This window comes from Prionailurus bengalensis, chromosome B1 (assembly GCF_016509475.1).
Source record: "Prionailurus bengalensis isolate Pbe53 chromosome B1, Fcat_Pben_1.1_paternal_pri, whole genome shotgun sequence".
Classification (NCBI taxonomy): Eukaryota; Metazoa; Chordata; class Mammalia; order Carnivora; family Felidae; genus Prionailurus; species Prionailurus bengalensis.
In genome coordinates this window covers 184,943,134-184,964,202 of record NC_057344.1, presented here as the reverse complement: position 1 = coordinate 184,964,202, position 21,069 = coordinate 184,943,134, and the positions used below count along the sequence as shown (strand labels likewise).

The 21,069-nt window shown below is 37.1% G+C and overlaps 1 protein-coding gene across 2 annotated transcripts in view; it reads left to right on the top strand.

Moving 5' to 3' along the window:
• The first annotated feature begins 1,081 nt into the window (after positions 1-1,081).
• The window catches only part of TBC1D19 (TBC1 domain family member 19), a 147,298-nt gene continuing 127,310 nt past the window's right edge, over positions 1,082-21,069 (top strand). The window contains exon 1 of one of the 2 annotated variants that reach the window (XM_043572824.1): positions 1,082-1,332. In XM_043572824.1, coding sequence (XP_043428759.1) covers positions 1,234-1,332 — 99 coding nt within the window. In that variant the 5' untranslated portion in view covers positions 1,082-1,233. The remainder of the gene's footprint in view (positions 1,333-21,069) is intronic. The other variant, XM_043572825.1, reaches the window with a different exon arrangement.

Sequence of the window (21,069 nt, the reverse complement as noted above, 5' to 3'; positions counted from 1 at the left end):
CACAATCTCCTTGGAGCGTGCACCCCAGAAATGCAGATTAGTAGGTCCTACAAGAAGCCTATTGAATCAGAGGATCTGATTCAATATTCCGTTGAAGTTTAATGTAGTTAGGCTAGAGTAGTTTTTGCAGTGATCTTGGTCTGTTTCTTTGGAATCTTTGCTTTGCTTAAGGTACATGCATAAACACATTTGAAATTAATTCTGGATTGTTTTGGTGAGGTTATTCTAATGTTGCTATTATTCCATAGGGATTTTTCCAGCTGTCTTTGGGAATGCCATTCAATTAGTTAAATCAGTTTTTTCTAGATCTACTAAAAATCTTTGATATGTTTCTTTGAAGGCAAGAACCCAGTTTTATTTACCTTTGTGCCCACACAGTTTCTTGTATGTAAATGCTCAATAATTGAAAGCTGAATGGATTTTCTTTTTGAAAGCTGGACAGATTTTGAATAAATGATTGAATGAATGAATACATGAATACATGAATACATGGACGAAGAGGAATCTCGATGGTACATCCCTTGGACTGGGGCAATGTCTCAGCCGTCCTTGAATTGCCAATGCTTCACAGAAAACCTATCAATAAATGCTTCTTGGTTAAGTTGTAGCTGTTTGATGAAAAGATGTTGTCTATTTATTCCCGGTATAAGACCCCAGAGAATAGAAACAGGAGAAGTGGAAAGAAAATGAAGTACTAGCCACCTTCACAATTGTTATCTCAGCCGATCATCACAACATCTTGTGAACTGGTATTATTTTACAGAGATAGATACTGAGTTCTGAAATGTAAGCACCTCACCCAAGAACCTGATAATCCTTGGGAGTAATTTTTCCACGTAACTGTGTGCACAGCCCTGTTTCTGCAGAGACTGAAAGGTGGAAAAGAAAGGATCCATTATAATAAAACACAAAAATACACGACTCTGAGTTCCCCTTGCGCATCAGAGGCGCCGCAGCTCTGGAAGAGGTACAATAAGCAGGAACAATGGCATGAAAAACTACCCCCAACCGGGACGTTTTTCCGCCAGCGGAACGCAAGCGCCGGGACCTTGAGCCGCCGGGGGGACCAGAGAGGAACGGACTCACGGCCCGGCAGTTGCCTGGTAACGCCCGCTGAAGGAGTCCCGGCGTCTGAAGGTCCCGGAGAAGTGTCACTGGCCCCGAGTGGGACCCCGTAGTCCGTTCTCTCCGCGCCAGGCTGTCGCCGCGGCTTGGCGGGCTAGGGCAGGGGAAATGTTGCAGGAGGAGTCGGATCTTTCTCTCGTTATTGCCCAGATAGTCCAAAAGCTCAAGGGCTCCAATTTGTACGCTCAGTTGGAACGGCAGGCCTGGGTGAGTGAGGCCGAGTGGGGAAGGATGGAGACGGGCGGGGCCGCGGCGATGCCTGGTCTCCTGCACCCCGCTCACCCAAGCCGGAGCCCACCTCTGGTCTCCCCAGCTCGGCCCCCGGGCACCGAGGAACCTCCCTTGCAGGTGTAAACCACCGGCTCAGCCTCGCGCGTGGTGTAGTGGATTTTTAAAGGAGGGTGGGGCGCATCCCGCCTTTCTTTAGGCCCGAGAGCGCCGAGGCTCTTCATTCATACTGCAGCCCTTTCCAAGGTCTAATTTTTTAAGCTGCTGGAATCAGTAGCGATGCGTTGGACCACGTCTTCTCTCACATTTTTCGTCCTGTGGGTGGGTTTGGACCCCCCCCACCCCGGTGCCTTTTTGCTTTCCGGCAATCTGTCACCTTCTTGCACTCTGTCCTCTCTGCAGTGATTTCTTACTTTATCGCTCCACCCCGCATTTCCTGAGTATTTTCTAACGTGCCAAGTTCTTTGGAGGCAGAGATTGATCAGGAGATCTTTTTGTGTGAATGTCTTATAAATGGAGTCGTACAGTGTGTAAAGTTGTGTGTCTGGTTTCTGTCATTCGGCATAAGGCTTTTGAGATTTATTCACATTTTGGTATTTCACTAACTCTGTTCCTTTTGATTGCTGAGTAATATTTCAGTGTTTGGATGTACTGTTTGTTTATCCGTTCATTAGTTGCTGGGCATTTTCAGTTATAGTTGTGGGCCGTTTGCGGTTATAGAGATTATGAATAAAGCGGATATATACATTCTGATACAGCTTTTTGCTTGAATATCTTTCTTTTCTTTTGGATAAATACCTAGGAGTGGAAATCCTGAGTTCCGTGGTTAAGTGTATGTTTAATTCTGTAAGAATCTGCCAAAATTTTCCGGAGTGGCTGTTATCGCTTTGCATTTCCACCAACAGTTATGAGGGTTTCAGTTGCTCTGCATCCTTGCTAGCACTTGATGCCAGTTTTTATTAATTCATTTTTGCTTATTAATTACACTCCTCTGGTAGGAGCATAATGATATCCTATTGTGGTTTTAATTGCATTGCCTTTATGACTAATATTGAGCATCTTACTATATGTTAATACCTTCTTTGATGAAGTAGTTTGTGCAAATCTTTTGCCCATTAAAAAAATTTGTTTGTTGGGGCGCCTGGGTGGCTCAGTCAGTTGGGCGTCCGACTTACGCTCAGGCAATGATCTTACAGCTCGTGAGTTCGAGTCCCGCCTCAGGCTCTGTGCTGACCGCTAGCTCAGAGCCTGGAACATGCTTCGGATTCTGTGTCTCCCCCTCTCTCTGCCCCTCCCATGTTCGCGCTCTGTCTCTCTCTGTCTCTCAATAATGAATAAACATTAAAAAATTTTAATTGTTATTTCATTGTTGAATTGTAAGTATTCTTTATATATGACACAGGTCTTTTATCAGATAAGCATCTTGGAAATATTTTCTGTCAATCTGTGGCTTCATCTTTTCATTTCCTTAACTGGATGTTTCAAAGAGCAAAACTTTTTTTATTTTGATGGCAATTTTTTAAATCAGTTTCTTCTTTTGTGATTTGTGTTTTTGTGCTGTGCCTATGAATCTTTGCCTAACCCAATGCCTCAAAAAGTTTCTCCTAAGGTTGGTTCTAGAAGTTTTATGGTTTTAGTTTTTACATTTATATATGTGATGCATTTTAAGTTAATTTTAAAAAATTTATGTTTTATTTATTTCAGAGAGAGAGAAAGAGAGAGAGAAAGAGAGAGAGTGCAAGCAGGGAAGGGGCAGAGGGAGAGGGAGACACAGAATCCAAAGCAGGTTCCTGGCTCTGAGCTAGCTGTCAGCACAGAGCCCGACGTGGGGATTGAACCCACCAACTGTGAGATCATGATCTAAACTTGAAGTCAGATGCTCAACTGACTGAGCCATCCAGGCACCCCTTGAGTTAACTTTTTGGTATAGATAGATAGATGTCCAATATTGTACCTATTTCCATTACCTATTTGTTGACCACCTATCCTTTCTCCACTAATTTCGTTGGTTCTTTTGTTGAAAATTAACTTAGTAACACACACACACACACACACACACACACACACACACACACACACAACTGTTTCTGGCTCTTAATCTGTTCCACTGATCTATTTGTTTTGATTTTTGTAACTTTAAAGTAAGTCTTGAAATCAGATATTTGGTTTTCCAGCTTTGTTCCTCTTTTTAAAAATTGTTTTGGCTATTCCAGATCCTTTGTCTTTCCATTTAAAGTTTAGAATCATCTTGCAAATTACTACAAAAAGTTTACTGGGGTTTGGATTGGGAATATGTTGAATCTGTAGGTCAATTTTGGGAGAATTGACATGTTAACAACATTGAATTTTCTGCCTATGAACACATTTTATCTCTTTATTTCTGTTTTCTTTATTTTCTCTTGTTGGTGTTTTATAATTCAGTATACAAACCTTGCACATATTTTGTTTAGATTTTCCCCTAAGTATTTCTTGTTTTCTTGATGCTATTATAAATGCTATTATAAATTTTTTCTCATTTCATTTTCCACTTGTTTGTTGTCAGTATGCAGTAATATGATTGATATTTGTATATTTACCTTGTATCTTGTGACCTCACTAAACTTGCTTGTTAGTTATAGTACCACTTTTTGTAGGTTGCATAGGATTTTCCAAGCACATGTGTCATATGTGAATAAAGACGATTTTACTTCTTCCTTACAGTCTGTATGCCTTTTCTTCTTTCTTTTTTTTTGTCTTGTTGCACTGGCTAGTGCCTCTACTGCAGTGGTATATAGATGTGTTCTATTAGGTTGAGGAAGCTCTCTTTTATTCCTTGTTTTCTCAGAGTTCTATTATGAATGGATGTTGAATTTTGTTAGATACTTTTCTTGTGTCTGTAGAGATGCTCATGTTGATATGGTGAACAACACTGATTGGTTTTGAATGTTGAACCAATTTTGCATTCTTGAGATAAATTCCATTTAGTTGTGATGCATTATCCACATATACATTTTTTATTCAATTTGTTAATATTTTGTGGAAGAATTTGTGGATATTTTCATGAAAAATATTGGTGTATAGTTTATAAAACTGTCTAATTTTATCAGGTAGTGCTGATCTCATAAACTGAGTTGGGAAATGTTCCCTCTTTCCTATTTTCTGGAAGCATTTGTATAGAATTAATACTTTCCCTTCTTAAATGTTTGGTAGGATTCCCAGTAAAGTCACTGGGGCCTGGCGTTTTCTTGGTGGGAGCATTTTTAATAAAAAAGTTAAGTAAAAAATATACTCAGGGCAGTTCAGGTTATTTACTTGTTGAATGTTCCATATGTATTTGAAAAGAATGAGCATTCTGCTCTGGCTCTTCTGTAAGTGTCAATTAGGTCAAGTAGATTGGCAATTTTGTTCAAGTGAGTATGGAGGCTTACTGAGTATGGAAGTCAGTACAGTGGGGGTCAAGCTAGGCTTGGGTTTTGTTACTACTGTCCATAGCTTCAGTGTACGATAGGCTTCCAATTTGGTGGGCTGCTGTAATCTTGTGCTTAGAAAGGGTTCTGGACTACTGGAAGGTTTTTCTCTTTGTACTACATCCTGTGCTTTCATCTGCCTCTGCTTGCTTGTGCCACGGAGAGAGGTCTCTCTCCCTCCTCTTATCTTTCTCTTAGCAGTAGAAAGTTGTTACTCAGTCCTAAGCTCATGGTAGATACAGGCATTCTCTAATATACAGTCCATTTGCCTTGGGAATGGGTCTTTCTCAGTGTTCCTTCTTCTTCTCTTCTTGGCAGCCAAACTCTGCCTTGTATCTGTGGCAGATGATGGATGAGAGATTCCTGACCTTCACTAGAGCTGGCTCACTTCTGCTTTGTACTGGTGTAGGATCCTGGGCCCAAGAGAGTTGGATTGATTGATTGATTGATTGATTGACTGATTTTTACTTTACCATGAGTAAGATCATTTTTGCGTCTATCTCACCCCCAGAAACAATTATTGCCTTGTCGTTAGAGTGGGATGTTTTCTGAACCCTCTCTCAGAGGTTTAAGGTCATTTCCTCATGTGAGAGGAGAGTTTAGAGAAGGTAGCATGGTTTTATTCCTGTGCTGGAGTGACAGCTTATCCCTTCTGTGCACCTGAGTCACGAAAAAGGGCTCTCTGCCCATTCTCTGCTCTGCCCCCATTCTCTTGGGTGGGAGACCCATGGAAAAGAGCATGAAAGTGAGTGTAAATTCCCCTTGTGTTTTGAGCTCCTAGTTATTCTAAACGGACATATTACCCCACATGCAGTCTACTATAGTTAAAATTTTAGCTGTATTTCTTCTTGCTTGTGTGGTAGTTTCCTTTTCCTCCTATGCTCTGCCAAAGTAAAATAGTTTGGAGTCCCATCTGTCCTTGGAGGGACTTGTTATTCTTTGAAATTTAATTCATTTGGTTGTCCTACAACCTCAATTTTCTGGTGGGTTCAAAAGTTATGATTGGGTAGATTATACCACTTTTTCTCATTGTTAGTGTGGGAGAGGCAAGCTCTTGTACTGGCTTTCGACATCCTGTGTATTAGTAGAACTCCAATAATAAATGTTGAAGGATTGCATCTATGTCCATGAGTAAAATTGCTCTGTAATTTTCCTTTCTTGTAACGTCTTTGACAAGCTTTATATCAAGGTTATGCTGACCTGATGAAATGTGTAAGAGAAGAGGTCCCTCCTTTTTTATTTTTTGTTTGCTGTAAGAGTGTTATGAGATTGTATTCTTTCTTTCTTAGGTGTTTGGAAGAATTCTTCGGGGAAGTCAGTGTCTTAGACTTCCTTTGGGGAAGGTTGTTTTTTGTTTGTTTGTTTGTGTTGTTTTTTAATTAGCAGACTTAATTTTTTATTTTTAACTTTATTTTTTAAGGTTTATTTATTTATTTATTTATTTATTTATTTATTTATTTATTTTGAGAGAGAGAGCGAGCACACAAGCTGTCACTGTGGAGCCCGACGTGAGACTCAAACCCACAAACCAGGAGATCACGACCTGAGCCAAAATTAAGAGCTGGATGCTTAACCAACTGAGCCACCCAGTAGCCCTTGTATTTTTTTTTTTTTTTTTTTTTTTTTTTTTTTTAGAGAAAGTGTGAGCAGAGGAGTGAGGCAGAGAGGGAGAGAGAGAATCTTAAGCAGCCTCCACACTCAATGCAGAGCCCTACTTGGGGCTTGAGCACATGACCCTGGGATCATGACTTGAGCTGAAATCAAGAGTCGGTCACTCAACCCACTGAGTCACCCTGGAGCCCCTAGCAGACTTTACTGTTTAGAATAGTTTTAAGTTTACAGCCAAACTGAGCACAAGATAACAGAATTCCCATATATTCCCATTTCCCTTGCACACAGTTTCCCCTATTATTAACATCTTGCATTAATGTGGTACATTTTTTACAATTGGTGAATAAGTATTGATGCACAATTATTAAATAAAATCTGTAGTTCACATCAGGATTCACTCTTTGTGTTGTACAGGTCTAATGGTTTTGACAAATGTATAATGTCATATATTCACTATTTCAGTATCTTGTAGAATAGTTGCATTGTCCTAAAAATCCTTTGTGTCCCACCTACCCCTCCTCCCTCCTTTCCTCCCAAGCCCCTGGTGACCACTGACTTTTCTGTCTCTATAGTTTCACCTTTGAGAATGTCATATAGTTGGACTCATGCAGTATGTAGCCTTTTCAAACTGGCTTCTTTCACTTGGTAATATGCAATATGTTCCCCTATGTCTCTCTGTGGCTTGATAGCTGTTTTTTCCCTTTGGAATAATATTCTATTATGTGCATGTATCACAGTTTATTTATACATTCTATTGAAGGACATCTTGGTTGCTTCCAAGTTTTGGCAGCTAAAACTGGTAAAACATTCCTGTGTAGATTTTTGTGTTGACATAAGTTTCCAACTCACTTGGTTAAATACCAAGGAGCATGACTGCTAGACTGTATAAGACTATGATGAACTTTGCTGGAAACTGACAACTTATCTTTTAACGCGGCTGTACCATATTACTCTCTCATTAGCAGTAAGTGAATGTTTCTGTTGCTCCACATCTTCACCAGCATTTGTGTTACCCGTGCTTTAGATTTTAACCATTCTGATAGATGCGATAATCTTACTGCTGTTTTAATTTGCAGTTCTTTAATGACTTATAACACTGTGGATCATTTCAGATGTGTATTTGCGATCTGTATACCTTCTTTGGTGAGGTGTCTGTTCAGATCTTTTGCCCATTTTTAAATTGTATGTTCTTGCTTATTGTTGAATTTTAAGAGTTTGTTATATATTTTGGGTACAATTTTTTTTTGTATCCGTTATGTGTTTTACGAGTATTTTCTTCCAATCGGGGGCTAGTCTTTTCATTCTCTTAACAATATCTTTTGCAAAGAGGATTTTAAATTTTAATGGAATCCAACTTATCATTTTTTTTCTTTTATGGATTGTGCTTTTGGTGTGTCTAAAGATTAATTGACAAACCCAAGGTCAGTTAGGTTTTCTCTTATGTTATCTTTTAGAAGTCTTCTAATTCTGGGCTTTGAATTTAGGTCAGTGATCCATTTTGAGTTAATTTTTGTGAAGGGTATGAGGTATGTATCTAGATTTTTTTTTTTTTTGTATGTGGCTGTCAAATTGTTTGAGGACAATTTGTTGACGTGTTGAAAAGACTGTCTTTGCTCTTCAAAAAAAATTCAAAAAATTGCATTTGCTCCTTTGTCATAGATCAGTTGGCTATGTTTGTTTTGGTATTTCTGGATCTCTAATCTATTCCATTGATCTGTTTGTCTAATTTTTCACCATTACCACACTGTCTTGATTTCAGTAGCTTTGTACTAAGCTGAAGTTGGGTGGTGTCAGGCCTCCAACTTTGTTCTTATTCTTTAATATCATATTGGCAAGATTTTTAATAACATTAAGTTTTAATAGATATAGGAATATTAAGATTTTCTATTCCTTTTATTGTGAGTTTTGATAAGTTGTGTTTTTCAGGGAATTTGCCTAAATTTTTTTATGATAAACTTGTATTTCTTTTTTTTTAACTTGTTTTATTTTTTATTTTTTAAAATTTACATCCAAATTAGTTAGCATATAGTGCAACAATGATTTCAGGAGTAGATTCCTTAGTGCCCCTTACCCATTTAGCCCATCCACCCTCCCACAACTCCTCCAGTAACCCTCAGTTTATTCTCCATATTTATGAGTCTCTTCTGTTTTGTCCCCCTCCCTGTTTTTATATCATTTTTGTTTCCCTTCCCTTATGTTCATCTGTTTTGTCCCTTAAAGTCCTCATATGAGTGAAGTCATATGATTTTTGTCTTTCTCTGACTGACTAATTTCACTTAGCATAATACCCTCCAGTTCCATCCACATAATTCCAAATGGCAAGATTTCATTCTTTTTGATTACCAAGTAATACTCTATTGTATGTATGTATATATATATATACCACATCTTCTTTATCCAATCATCCATTGATGGGCATTTGGGCTCTTTCCATACTTTGGCTATTGTTGATAGTGCTGCTATAAACATGGGGGTGCACATGTCCCTTTGAAACAGCACACCTGGATCCCGTGGATAAATGCCTAGTAGTGCAATTGCTGGGTCGTAGGGTAGTTCTGTTTTTAGTTTTTTGAGGAACCTCCATACTGTTTTCCAGAGTGGCTGCACCAGCTTGCATTCCCAACCTTATATTTCTTTTTAATGTCTGAAAATTCTATTACAATTTCTGATAGTGGTAATTTGTGTGCATGCATGTGTGGTGTGTGTGTTTGAACAGTTTTGCTAGGGGTCTCTCAGTTGATTAATCTCATCAAAAACAATTTCGGCTTTGCTGATTTTGCCTTAAGTTTGTATCATATCTTTATTATTAATTGCTTCTCACTTTCTTTAGGATTGATTTGCTGGGTTTTTGTTTTGTTTTGTTTTGTTCTGGTTTTGGTTGTTTGGTTTCTGTTGTTATTAGTTTCTTGAAATGGAAGTATACATCAAGGACTTGAAACCATTCTTCGTTTCTAAAATATGTATTTAAGGTTATAATTTTCCCTCTATGCACTACTTTAACTGTATCCCACAGTTTTTTTTTTATTTTTATTTTTTCAACGTTTATTTATTTTGGGACAGAGAGAGACAGAGCATGAATGGGGGAGGGGCAGAGAGAGAGGGAGACACAGAATCGGAAACAGGCTCTAGGCTCTGAGCCATCAGCCCAGAGCCCGACGCGGGGCTTGAACCCACAGACCGCGAGATCGTGACCTGGCTGAAGTCGGACGCTTAACCGACTGCGCCACCCAGGCGCCCCCCCACAGTTTTAATGAATCATATTTTCATTATCCTTTCATTCAAAATATTTTATAATATTTTTTGTAATTTTAAATTTGACCCAAGGGTATTCTAAAGTATATTGCTTAGTTTCTAAGCAATTGAGATATTCTATTTATGTAAAATTTTAGGGACTTGCTTTATAACCCAATATATAATCAATTTTGCTAAGTGTTGCATGTGCACTAGGAAAAAATGTGTATACTGTCACTGTTGGTTCAATGAGATATGCCACTGAGGTCTACTTGTTAATTATGCTGTTCACCTTTTCTATAATCTTACTGAATTTTTTCTGCTTATTTTATCAGCTATTGAAAGAAATATGTTAAAATCTCCCACCGTGATTGTATCTTTGTCTATGTCTTTAACACTCAGTTTTTTGCTTTCTATATTTTAAGGCTATTTTATTGGTTGTATAAGATTTATATTGTGATATCTTCTAGATGGCCTAACCCCTTAGTCATTATGAAATGTCCTTTATTTCTAGTGAATTTTTTGCCTTAAAATCTGTTTTGCTGATGTTAGTGTACCTATACTAGCTTTCTTTGGTTAGTGGTTGCATAGTATGACTTTTTCCATACTTTCATTTTCACCCTTTCTGTGACTGTATTTAAGATGTGTCTGTTGAAACCATTGGCAAAATATAGTTATTTTTTAAATCCAGTCTAATAACCATTGTCTTTTTAAACAATTTTTTTAAATGTTTATTTTTGAGAGACAGACAGAGAGTGAGCAGGGGAGGGGCACAGAGAGAGAGGAGATACAGAATCTGAAGCAGGCGCCAGACTTTGAGCTGTCAGCACAGAGACTGACGTGGGGCTTGAACTCATGTACCGTGAGATCATAACCTGAGCCGAAGTTGGACGCTTAACTGACTGAGCCACCCAGGAGCCCCACAGCCATTGTCTTTTAGTTGTATTGTTTAGTCTATTTACATTCAATGAATTTACTGATATATTGCGTTTGTATTTTCTGTCTTAATATTTGTTTTTTTTTAATTGATCTATTTGCTTTATATTATGTTTTCTTTATTTTTCTGATTATTCAACTGTTATTCAAATGTTTTATTATTTTTCTCTCTGTTAATGTGTTAGTTACACATTGTTTTACTGTTCTTTAAATAGCTACCCTAGATGTTACAAAATTTATTTTTGATTAATCTCATATCAATTATATATGTAATGCATAAATCTCAAATAAATTCTTACTTTTACTAGTTCCCTTTTATATAATTCTAGAACTTAGAACACTTTACTCATTTATGGCTTTTCCCTTTTGTTATTTTTGCCATGCCTTTTGTGTGTAATTTAAATCCCTCAAGACATTGCTATTATTGTTTTGTACCATCAATAGTCCATATTTATTCATATTTAACCACATTTTTGTCCTTTTTTTGCTCATTTCCTTCTACATTTCCATATTTACCCTGAGATTATTTTTCTTTTATTATAACTATTTTTAGTTTCTTGGCGATGAATTCTTCAGTTATATTTGTCTGATGATGTCTTTATTTCATCTTCATTATTGAAGGATTTATTTTATGCATATAGCTTTCAAAGTTGGTAGTAATTTTTTTTTCAGCCATGTTGAGACTTTTTTGGGGGGGATTTTGGTGTCTGTTTTATGAAGTCAGACATTAATTTTTTTGTTATCCACTGGTATGCCCCCCACCCCAGCATACCCTGACTGCTTTTAACGTTTATGTCTTTGGTGTTTGGTAGTTTTGTTAAAATGTGCTCTGGTGTGTTATTATTATTTGTTTGTTTTATTATTTGTTGTTTGAATTATTGTATTGTTTATATTGTTGTTGTTGTATTATTATTATTTAATTTATTCTGGTTTGAGTTTGTGGGGCTTATTAGATCTGGGGTTGATATCTTTTCACCAGTTTTGGAAAATTCTTGGCCGTTATTTGTTCCAGTATTTATTCTGCCACATTTTCTCTCTCCTCTCTTTCTGAGACTTCAATTTATACACGTTAGACTTTTCACTGAATCCCACTTGTCTCCAGTACTCTTTTTCTGTGTTTTCCATGATTTTTTTTTCCTCTGTGCATCAATGTGGATCTTTTCTTTTCACCCTCCACTTCACTAATCCTGTTGAGGCTATTTTCACATCTCCTGGTGAATCCATCTAATGCGTTCTTATTCACATGGTGTCTTTTTCAGTTCAAAATTTCCAGATGTTTCTTCTTTATGGTTTCCAATTCTCAGGTAAAATTATCTGCTTCTCATCTATTTTGTCCATTTTTTCCTCTTTTTCAAAAAACATATAATTCATAATTATTTTAAAGTCCTTGTCAGTTAACACCAATATCTAGATCACGTGTAGATATCTGTTTATGGTGTTATTTTCTCTTAGCTTTGTTTATTTAATTTTGTCTGTTGGTGTGACTTGTAAATTTTTATTTGATGCTAGACATTGTGTACAAAAAACTGTAAAGCTTCTAGATGATATCTAACTTTGTTGAGGATTCACCCTCTTCTCCACTGGGGAGATAGTCTTGTGACTGGTTACCATAATCCAATTGGGGAATGTTCTGTATTGAGGCTGAGTTTTAGACTCTTAGGCTCAATCTTCCTCTATTTTTTTTTCCTGGCTCTCCAAGGGTTTCAACTAAGAATTTGATGTATTCTAGAGGTCCTTTTCCCTTTGGGTCCCAACGTCTAATCTTTTTCTTGTCAGACTTAAAAAAAACTTTTCAGAGGTTTCCTGCTTAGGTTTTTAGCTTTCTACTCTGCAGAATCCCAGTATTCAAAAAAATTTCTTGAGGACAAATCAAAGCTATGTGCTTAAGATCTCCAAGTCTGGGGCAAAGCTCTCCTTATTTCTCTGTCCACTGTTGGTAGCCCTACTTTGTACTGGGTTTGTATTGATTCTCAGCCTCTTGTCTATGCTCAGAATGATTCCAGGGAAGACATGGCTATAGACACCAGTTCATCTCTCAAGATGTTTCCCTTTCTGTTACTTTAGTTCTTGTTCTCTCAGCAACTCTCTTCTGCCTTCAGATAGTTGATTTTGCTCCCAGGATTTACTAGTTGTTCTCTGCAGGTCTGCTGATCAGCTCCTCCATCAACTTGGAAATATAAGTCTCATTTGTGAGGATTGAACAAGATAATATGCCTGGCACATAGTAAGTTCTCAGTAAACATAAGCCTGAGCATTCCTTGAAAGTCCAAGTAAGATTGCTTAATACCCTCACTGCTTATTAGGGCCCTTCGAAAAATGTTCAAAATCCTTGATTATGCCTACAAAGCTTGGTGATACTGTTCTTCACTCTGCTCTTTCAGCCATGACCATCCAAACTTTGTAGGTCTCACATAACCTCCCAGTTTAGTGGCCTGTAGTACCTGGAAGTTTCTTTTTTGTAATATTTATCACACCTGCATTTATTTTTTATTTTATTTTATTTTTTGGTTTGTTTATTTTTGAGAGAGAGAGAGAGAGAGAGAGAGAGAGAGAGAGAGAGAGGGGGAGGGGCAGAGAGGGAGACAGAGGATCTGAAGCAGGTTCCGAGCTGACAGCAGAGAACCCAATGCAGGGCTCAAACTCACGAACCAGGAGATTGTGACCTGAGCTGAAGTTGGATGCTTAACTGACTGAGCCCCCCAGGTGCCCCTGTATTTATTTTTGAAATGTCTGCTTTCCTCATTAAAGTGTAAGTTTCATGAAAGCAGGAAGAGAGTATGTCTGCATTGTTCTGCTCTATCCTACACCTAGCAAAATGACTGCATGAGCCAGGTGCTCAACATGTATTTAGGAAATAGAATAAATCTAGAGTTTTCTTTTTAATATTTTTTAAGTTTTATTTAAGTCCAAGTTAGTTAACAGATAGTGTAATAATGGTTTCAGAAGTAGAGTTTAGTGATTCCTCACTTACATATAACACCCAGTGCTCATCCCAACAAATGCTGTCCTTAGTGCCCATCACCCACTTAGCCCATTCCCCCACCCAACACCCCTCCAAGCAACCCTCAGTTTGTTCTCTTAAGATTCTCTTACAGTTTGCCTCCCTCTCTGTTTTTATCTTATTATTGCTTCCCTTCCCCTATGTTCATCTTTTTTGTTTCTCAGATTCCACATAGGAGTGAAGTCATATGATATTTATCAGATTCTTCCTTTTTAATGTTAACTTGAACAGCATATGTGGAGTAGCTACTGTGTGCCAGATACTTTACTGGGCGATAAAAGATTGCTGAAAGCATCTTTACTTCTAAGGAGTTCAAAGTCTTAACACGAGACTCTGCTTTTCTTTGAAAATGTGTTTCCTTTAAGGATTTTTTTTTATTCAAGCTTGAGCTCTAATAAGTTAATAATTGTTTCTTAATTTATAAGAAAACTTCAAGTTCTAGAAAATAAGCAATGATGACAAATTCTTTGTTTTCAAAGCTGTTCGTATTTCAGAATTGCAAATAAGAGATTCAAGACCTGTGTAGGATATAACCTTATTTGGAGATTACTGTCCCAAGGAAGTATTTTTGTCTCTTTCTGTTTTGAACTCCATTTATATTAATTAAATACGGTTTTTTATTTGATTATTCACTAAGTATTTATTGAGCATTTAGTATATGTTGGGCACAATTCTACTCCCTGGGGATACAACAGTGAATAAAATAAAGTTCTGCTATCATGGAGAAATGATAGTATTACAAATAAATACAGGTCCACAGTCTTTTATCTAAAACCTGGGGCCAGATATGTTTTGGAATTCAAATTTTTTTCTAATTTTATAAAGGTAATTCATGCATATTCAATGTTATTTACTATCCCTACCGTGGTCTTGTAGCACCTTGTAATTATATAAATTAATATTTCTGCAGCAAAATGTGTGAATTTTCATACTAAGTGTGATAAATAAGGACTATAAATAGTCTCATGTCAATTCAGGTCAGATCAGATTTTTGCCACTAAGTGAGTTCAAGTCAGGACCCATTATGCCATCAATTCAGTTATGAAAAGACTTTGTTTTTCAAAGCTTTTCAGGTCTTGGAATTAAAAAAAATTTTTTTTTCAACGTTTATTTATTTTTGGGACAGAGAGAGACAGAGCATGAACGGGGGAGGGGCAGAGAGAGAGGGAGACACAGAATCGGAAACAGGCTCCAGGCTCTGAGCCATCAGCCCAGAGCCTGACGCGGGGCTCGAACTCCCGGACCGCGAGATCGTGACCTGGCTGAAGTCGGACGCTTAACCCACTGCGCCACCCAGGCGCCCCCTTCAGGTCTTGGAATTTTAAATAAAGGATAATGTAACATCAGTGAATTGCTTCGGTATAATAAAAAATAGGGCAAGGTAAGAGAAAGAAAGATAAAGCAGGGTAAGGAGATGATGAGTTCATGGGAATTCAACTTACATTTGGCTGGTTCTTGTGATACATAAAGTAAAAGATGTAATGTTATAGATTTATACTTTAAAAGAATGTAATTATAGATATTTTAATATTAAAGCAATCTTGGACTTGAAAAAATATGTAATAACAACTTTCCCTTAACGTGTATTCTCTACTGCAGACATTTAAAGAAATAAGCTAACTCTTAAAAGGCAACTTGACAATCAGTTTTAATAACATGCTTTTAAACAAGTGACTGTTTATTTGTTATGTGCCTTTACAGTTTTAACCATGAGGGCAGTTTTCTGCCCCCAGCATTTTCCGTACTGTCTTCATTTTGTCTGAGTATACTCTCGAAGTGCTAGAACAGTGTTGGTTCAACTTAATTAGAAAATTAAAATCTCACAGAATATTTCAAAGACAAATATAAATGATTTTTAGACTTTCTTTAGCAAAAGAAAGTCTACCATTAGCACTTCTTTTTTCACATTATAATTAAAGTGCATTTTAATGTATTCTTTTGTAGATTAAAGTTCAATTATCTAAGGTCTTAGCATGGTATCATGGAATTTTGTGTTTCTGGAAAGAGGTTATGTTTTTTGATTTCTGAGTTTTCCTGAGTTATTTTGTTATAAAGTCAACCTGCACCTGTTTGGTTTTTTGTTTTTTTGTTTTGTTGTTGTTGGTGGTTTTAAGAGCTAGGGAGTGCGAGCAGGGGAGAGGGGCAGGGGTAGAGAGAGAGAGAGAATCTTAAGCAGACTCCACACTCAGCATGGAGCCTGATGCAGGGCTTGATCTCACGACCCTGAGATCATGACCTGAGCCAAAATCAAAAGTCGGATGCTCAACCGACTGAACCACCCAGGCGCCCCAGGTCAACTTCCATCTTAAAATTGAATTTGCTCGCTCATCCTCTAGACACTAGAGTGATGGCTTAATTCAAATTTGATATTTAGCACCAAGATCAACATTGTTATTTTGTATCATTCATTACTTGTATTTAAAATGGATGTTGTGTAAAACCTCAAATGTTATTTCCATTCCATTAAGTATTTAATAAGTCTTGTTGCTCAGATTGTTATTATGAATAATAGAATTGTAAAAGGAAGGAAACTGAAAGAAGATAGGCTTTGGAGAGGGAAGGAATAATATGACTGATAGGATGTTGTCGTAAGTTCAGAACCCCAGAGCATCTCAGTGCTAGTGTCCCTCACTAAAAACCTTATGGAATTATATCTCTAAATATTGTTTTTTATTTATCATTATCAGAAATATATACATATATAGAGAATTTAGAGATCATAAAAAGGAGAGAAGGAACTGACATTCATTTATCATTTATTATAGAGAAATGAATATTTCGTGGATTTAAATAGATTTTAATTAAATATATTTTCTTTAAGACATGCATAGATAGAACATATGTTGGAATTGATAGGCCTGTGCCATGGGTAGGGCTTACTGTCTTCTGTCTTTTTTTTTCCCTCTAGGGTGGGATATGGCATATATATGGTTAAGCTTCAGAGTGGACTACTAGAGTTGATATATAAATTAATCATTTAGGGACTCTGATGGTGTTTGGTGTGTGAACCAGGGAAGAGTATCATCCTTACCCATATCTGTCTTGGCGTTTGTTGTGTCCTTTAATCCTGGAAAGTAAGACAATTGTAGGAGTGATGACAATACTGACTCCATCTTTGGCCCTTCATTTTGTTCATGTTCACTGGATCACCTCTCCTGGGGTTACGTGTTCCTGGCCCCTTGGGGATCAATATGTAAAACTTAGAAATGCCCACCAAGGCTAGGATGAGGGGAGGGTTGCTTTGACCTCTCATGAATCCATTAAAGATAACGTAATGTTTCTCTTTCCCGACGCACGCTTGTGCCACAAGATCTAAAGTTTAGCTGTCAATTAGGGGCATGCAGACTCTTTGACCTCACTACAGTGTCCTACCCATCCTGTTACGCTATAAAACCCAAGGTCACACTAAGGTGTAGACTTTATGGAGAATAAATATACAGCACCTGAATCGTCGTCTGCCTGATCCACCCTGTCAGTAAGTTACCCGGTAAAACTCTGTGTAAACTTTGTGGGGTTTCTGTTCTCAAAGTGCCTTCTCAATTTGGGGGACACTTTGCTGTCCCTCCCCTACCTTCTAAAAACAGTGAAGACATGAATTATGGTGTATAGAATTTCAAAATAAGGAACGTCTTACAGAATTTATGTACTTGAGGAGTAAGATAACTATTAACATATGGGTTTGCTTTGAGTAGGTATATCTCTTTGCATTTTATTTCAGCACCGGATTGATTAGAGACGATCATGTAGGGTTTTTGAATTAGGGAAGGCCAAGCTGAAGTGAGAGGGAAAAGATTGGTTACTAAATGTGAACCAAAGACTGGTTCGGTCATTAAGTGTATTATGAAAGGAAGCTAAGAAGATATGGAATAAGGGGGATAAGACACCCAGTGGTAGCAGAGAAGTGAGTCAGCTGTGGGACGTCAGCAAAAGAAAACCAAGGAGGGCTACATCTTCAGGTGAGAGAACCCAGAGCAGGGCTTGAATTATACAACACAGATTGTAAGGCATGGTCAGCTTGCACAGAGCCAAAATTTCCCATTTGTAACTAAAACTCATTCCTGGCTACAATGCATGTCCACTGGGACTACTTGCATTATAGAAACAGAGATGGTCTACAGTTTCGGAAAGAACCAAAAGTATTAGGAAGGACTGGGGATACCCAATTCAACATGTTTTAATCAAACCTCTCTTCTTGGTGATGGAAGAAATTAGATAAAATCTAAAACAGTGATATTAATGATAAGCATGTTTGCAGATTGATGTGGGAAAGAGCATTTATTTATCACACTTTTCCTTTTTTAAAAAAAAAAATTCTAAGTAATCTCTACACCCAACATGGGGCTCGAACTCATGACCCTGAGATCAAGAGTCGCATGCTCTACTGACTGAACCAGCTAGGCACCCCAGCTTTTTATGTCCCTCAATACCTTGTGAGTTCCTTGAGTGAGGGAGAATGATGTCTTTTCTTTTATGTTCGGCAACTGGCACATAGGAAGTGTTCAATTAATTATTGAAAGAAGACTGTAAATAAGTAGGATATAAATATACTGAAAGGACACAGCTCAGGACAGAGAAAGTTTAGGTAGCACTCAAGATGGAAAATTGGAGTGAATTCCCAATGTAGGCACAGCAAGAAGTTTTCTGTTGTAGGACACTTCCTGAGAGTGAAGGAGTTCAGAACAAGTCTCTCCAAAATGTGCCGCATTGGTACATGGACTGTTTTGAGCTGAAGACAGTCAAGATCTTTCAGGCTCAAGAGAAACTTTTGCCCCTCCCTTGACTACCCAGAAGAATCTAAATTGGGTGTCTTTTCCAGAAAAAGAGTGATTACTAGGGATACATTTTACTGGAGTGACTCATCTGTATGGCAGGGCAAATATCTAGTTGTGAAAGACAGCTGTCCTCAAGAAAGCTAAAGTCTAGCACAGTGGTTCTTAAAGTATGGTCTGTGGATCTCCAGTGGCCCCTAAGACCCTTTCAGGCCAAAATTATTTTATATAATACAACCATTAAAAAGTTTATTGTGCTAACATTTGCATCAGCACAGAAGCAATGGTGTTGGGTTTAACTGCCAGTGTCTTAGCTCAAAACCGGGAACGGGTACCAAACTCATTCCAAAGTAGTACCAAAGTAGTCATTGTATTCTTCACCACTGAATAGTCACGGTTAAAAAAAAAAAAAGTCAGTTTTACTTGAATGTCCTTGATGAAACAGTAAACAATTATTAATTTTATTAAATCTCATTCCTTGAATACACATTTTTACAATATTCTGTTTGAGGAAATAGAAAGTATGCATAAGACACTTCTGCTGTGTATTGAAATATGATTATCCAGAAAAAAGTATTCCTGCCATTGAGATACGAGCTGAATTGCCCAGCTCCTTCTACTCCTTTTTAAGTGAAACACCATTTTTACTTGAAAGAGCAATTGACAAACTATTGTCATTCGGACTTGGGCTGATATTTTCTCTAAAATGAGCAACATTGACCTATTATTTCAAGGAAAACTATTATCTCTTGCCAATGATAAAATTCAAGCTTGAATCCACCACTGTGAAATTGATGGCTTCCCAATATTTAAACACTTTTCTGATGATATGGATGGTGATGTGAAAGAATGTTACTTTTTGATGTTTTTTGATAAAGTGTTTTTGATCTACTGCATCACTTCATATATTCAAAACGATCAATGCATAATGTTATGAAATCATGTATAGGTAGAAGAATGGTTTAAAGTACAAGGCAAAATGATGCATGTTTATGTAATAAAACATAAAAAGTTTATTGATGTTCAGATTCCACATTGCAACTAATTTTTAGGTAAATACTAGTCAAATTTTATACTATTTATACTATTTATACTATTAAAGGAGAATATCTACAATATCTGAAAAGGATATTAAAATACTCTCCTCTTTCCAGTTACATCTCTGTGTGACACTGATTTTTTTCATACACATCAATCAAAATAACAGTGCCACAGATGGAATATCACAGCAGATTGAAGAATCCAGCTGTATTCAATTAAGCCAAACATCAAAGATTTGTAGAAATGTAAAACAGTGCCTCTTTGTGTCACGAATGTCTGTTTCTGAAAATACAGTTTTTTTAAATAAAAATATTTAGGCTAATATATAATGGGTTTATATTGTTATTTTTAAATGAATAAGTAATTTTTATTGTGGTAAAATATGCATAAAATTTACCATTTGAACCCTTTTTAAGTGTGTAGTTTGGTGACATTCATTAATTCCCATTGCTTTGTGACCATCGCTAAACCATCCATCTCCAGAACTTTTTCATTATCCCAAACGAGGACTTGGTACCCCCTAAACGCTAACTCTCCATTCCCACCTTCCCCATCGCCCCTGGCAACCACCATTCTACTTTCTGTTTCTATGAATTTGACTTTGTTGACTTTGAATTTGTTGTAAGCACTTCATATATGTACAATCATATAGTATTTCTCTTTTTGTGACTGGCTTACCTTCACTTAGCATAATGTTCTCAAGGTTCATCCATGTTGTAGATGTGTTAGAACTTTCTTCCTTTTTAAGGGTTGAGTAGTATTTCATTGTGTGTCCATATCATATTTTGCTTATCCATTTGTCTGTGGACACTTGGGTTGCTTCCACATTTTAGTTATTGTGAATAATGCTGCTATGAACGTGCGTGTGCAAATATATGTTCAAGTCCCTTTTGAGTATATACCCAGAATTGAAATGGCTGCATCATGTAGTAATTCAGTTTCCAATTTTCTGAGGAAATTCCATAATAATAAACAAATGTGTTTTTTTCTGTTTTAATTTCTTATGCTATAAATATCAGTTGATATCATCCACATAAAGTACTCTCAGATCCTCAATTTTTAAGAGAGTGAGGTTCCTGAGCGTTAAAAGTTTGAGAATCAGGGGTCTAGTGGAAAGAGCAAAGTAGAGAGGTCAGTTAGGAAGTTATTACAGTAGTGGACTGTTTGCACTAGACTTTGCCCAGAGAAGAATGGGCAGGGTGGTGAGAAGAATCTGTCATATAAAGAGAACTTGGAACATCTGTAAATATATGTGACCTTGATAAAAGAAGCTTTTAGAGAAGACTCAGTAGTTTTCTTCAAATATTTGAGGGTCTCTTACAGAAAAGGGATTAGGCTTATTTTCTGTGACATGATGTGTGTGTTTGTGTGTTTGTGATGGTGGCAGATGGTAAGAGTAGTCAATTTTAGCTCATAATAAAGAATTTTCTAACGGAATAATTCAAAGATGGAATTGGCTAAGATAGGGATGTAGTGAGTTTCTAAGCTAGAAAGCTAGTTTAGAGTTTCTGAGTTAGAGTTTTTAAGCTACAAAACCCCTTTGAGAGGACAGTCAGCTATTAAATGGTTAGTTGACCTATAAAAACTCTGTAGTTTCTTTTAACCCTGAAATTCTGTGACTCTTCAGACACAGAAAGATGAAGTCCAAGATTAGTATGGTGGCATAGTGAGAAATGGATAG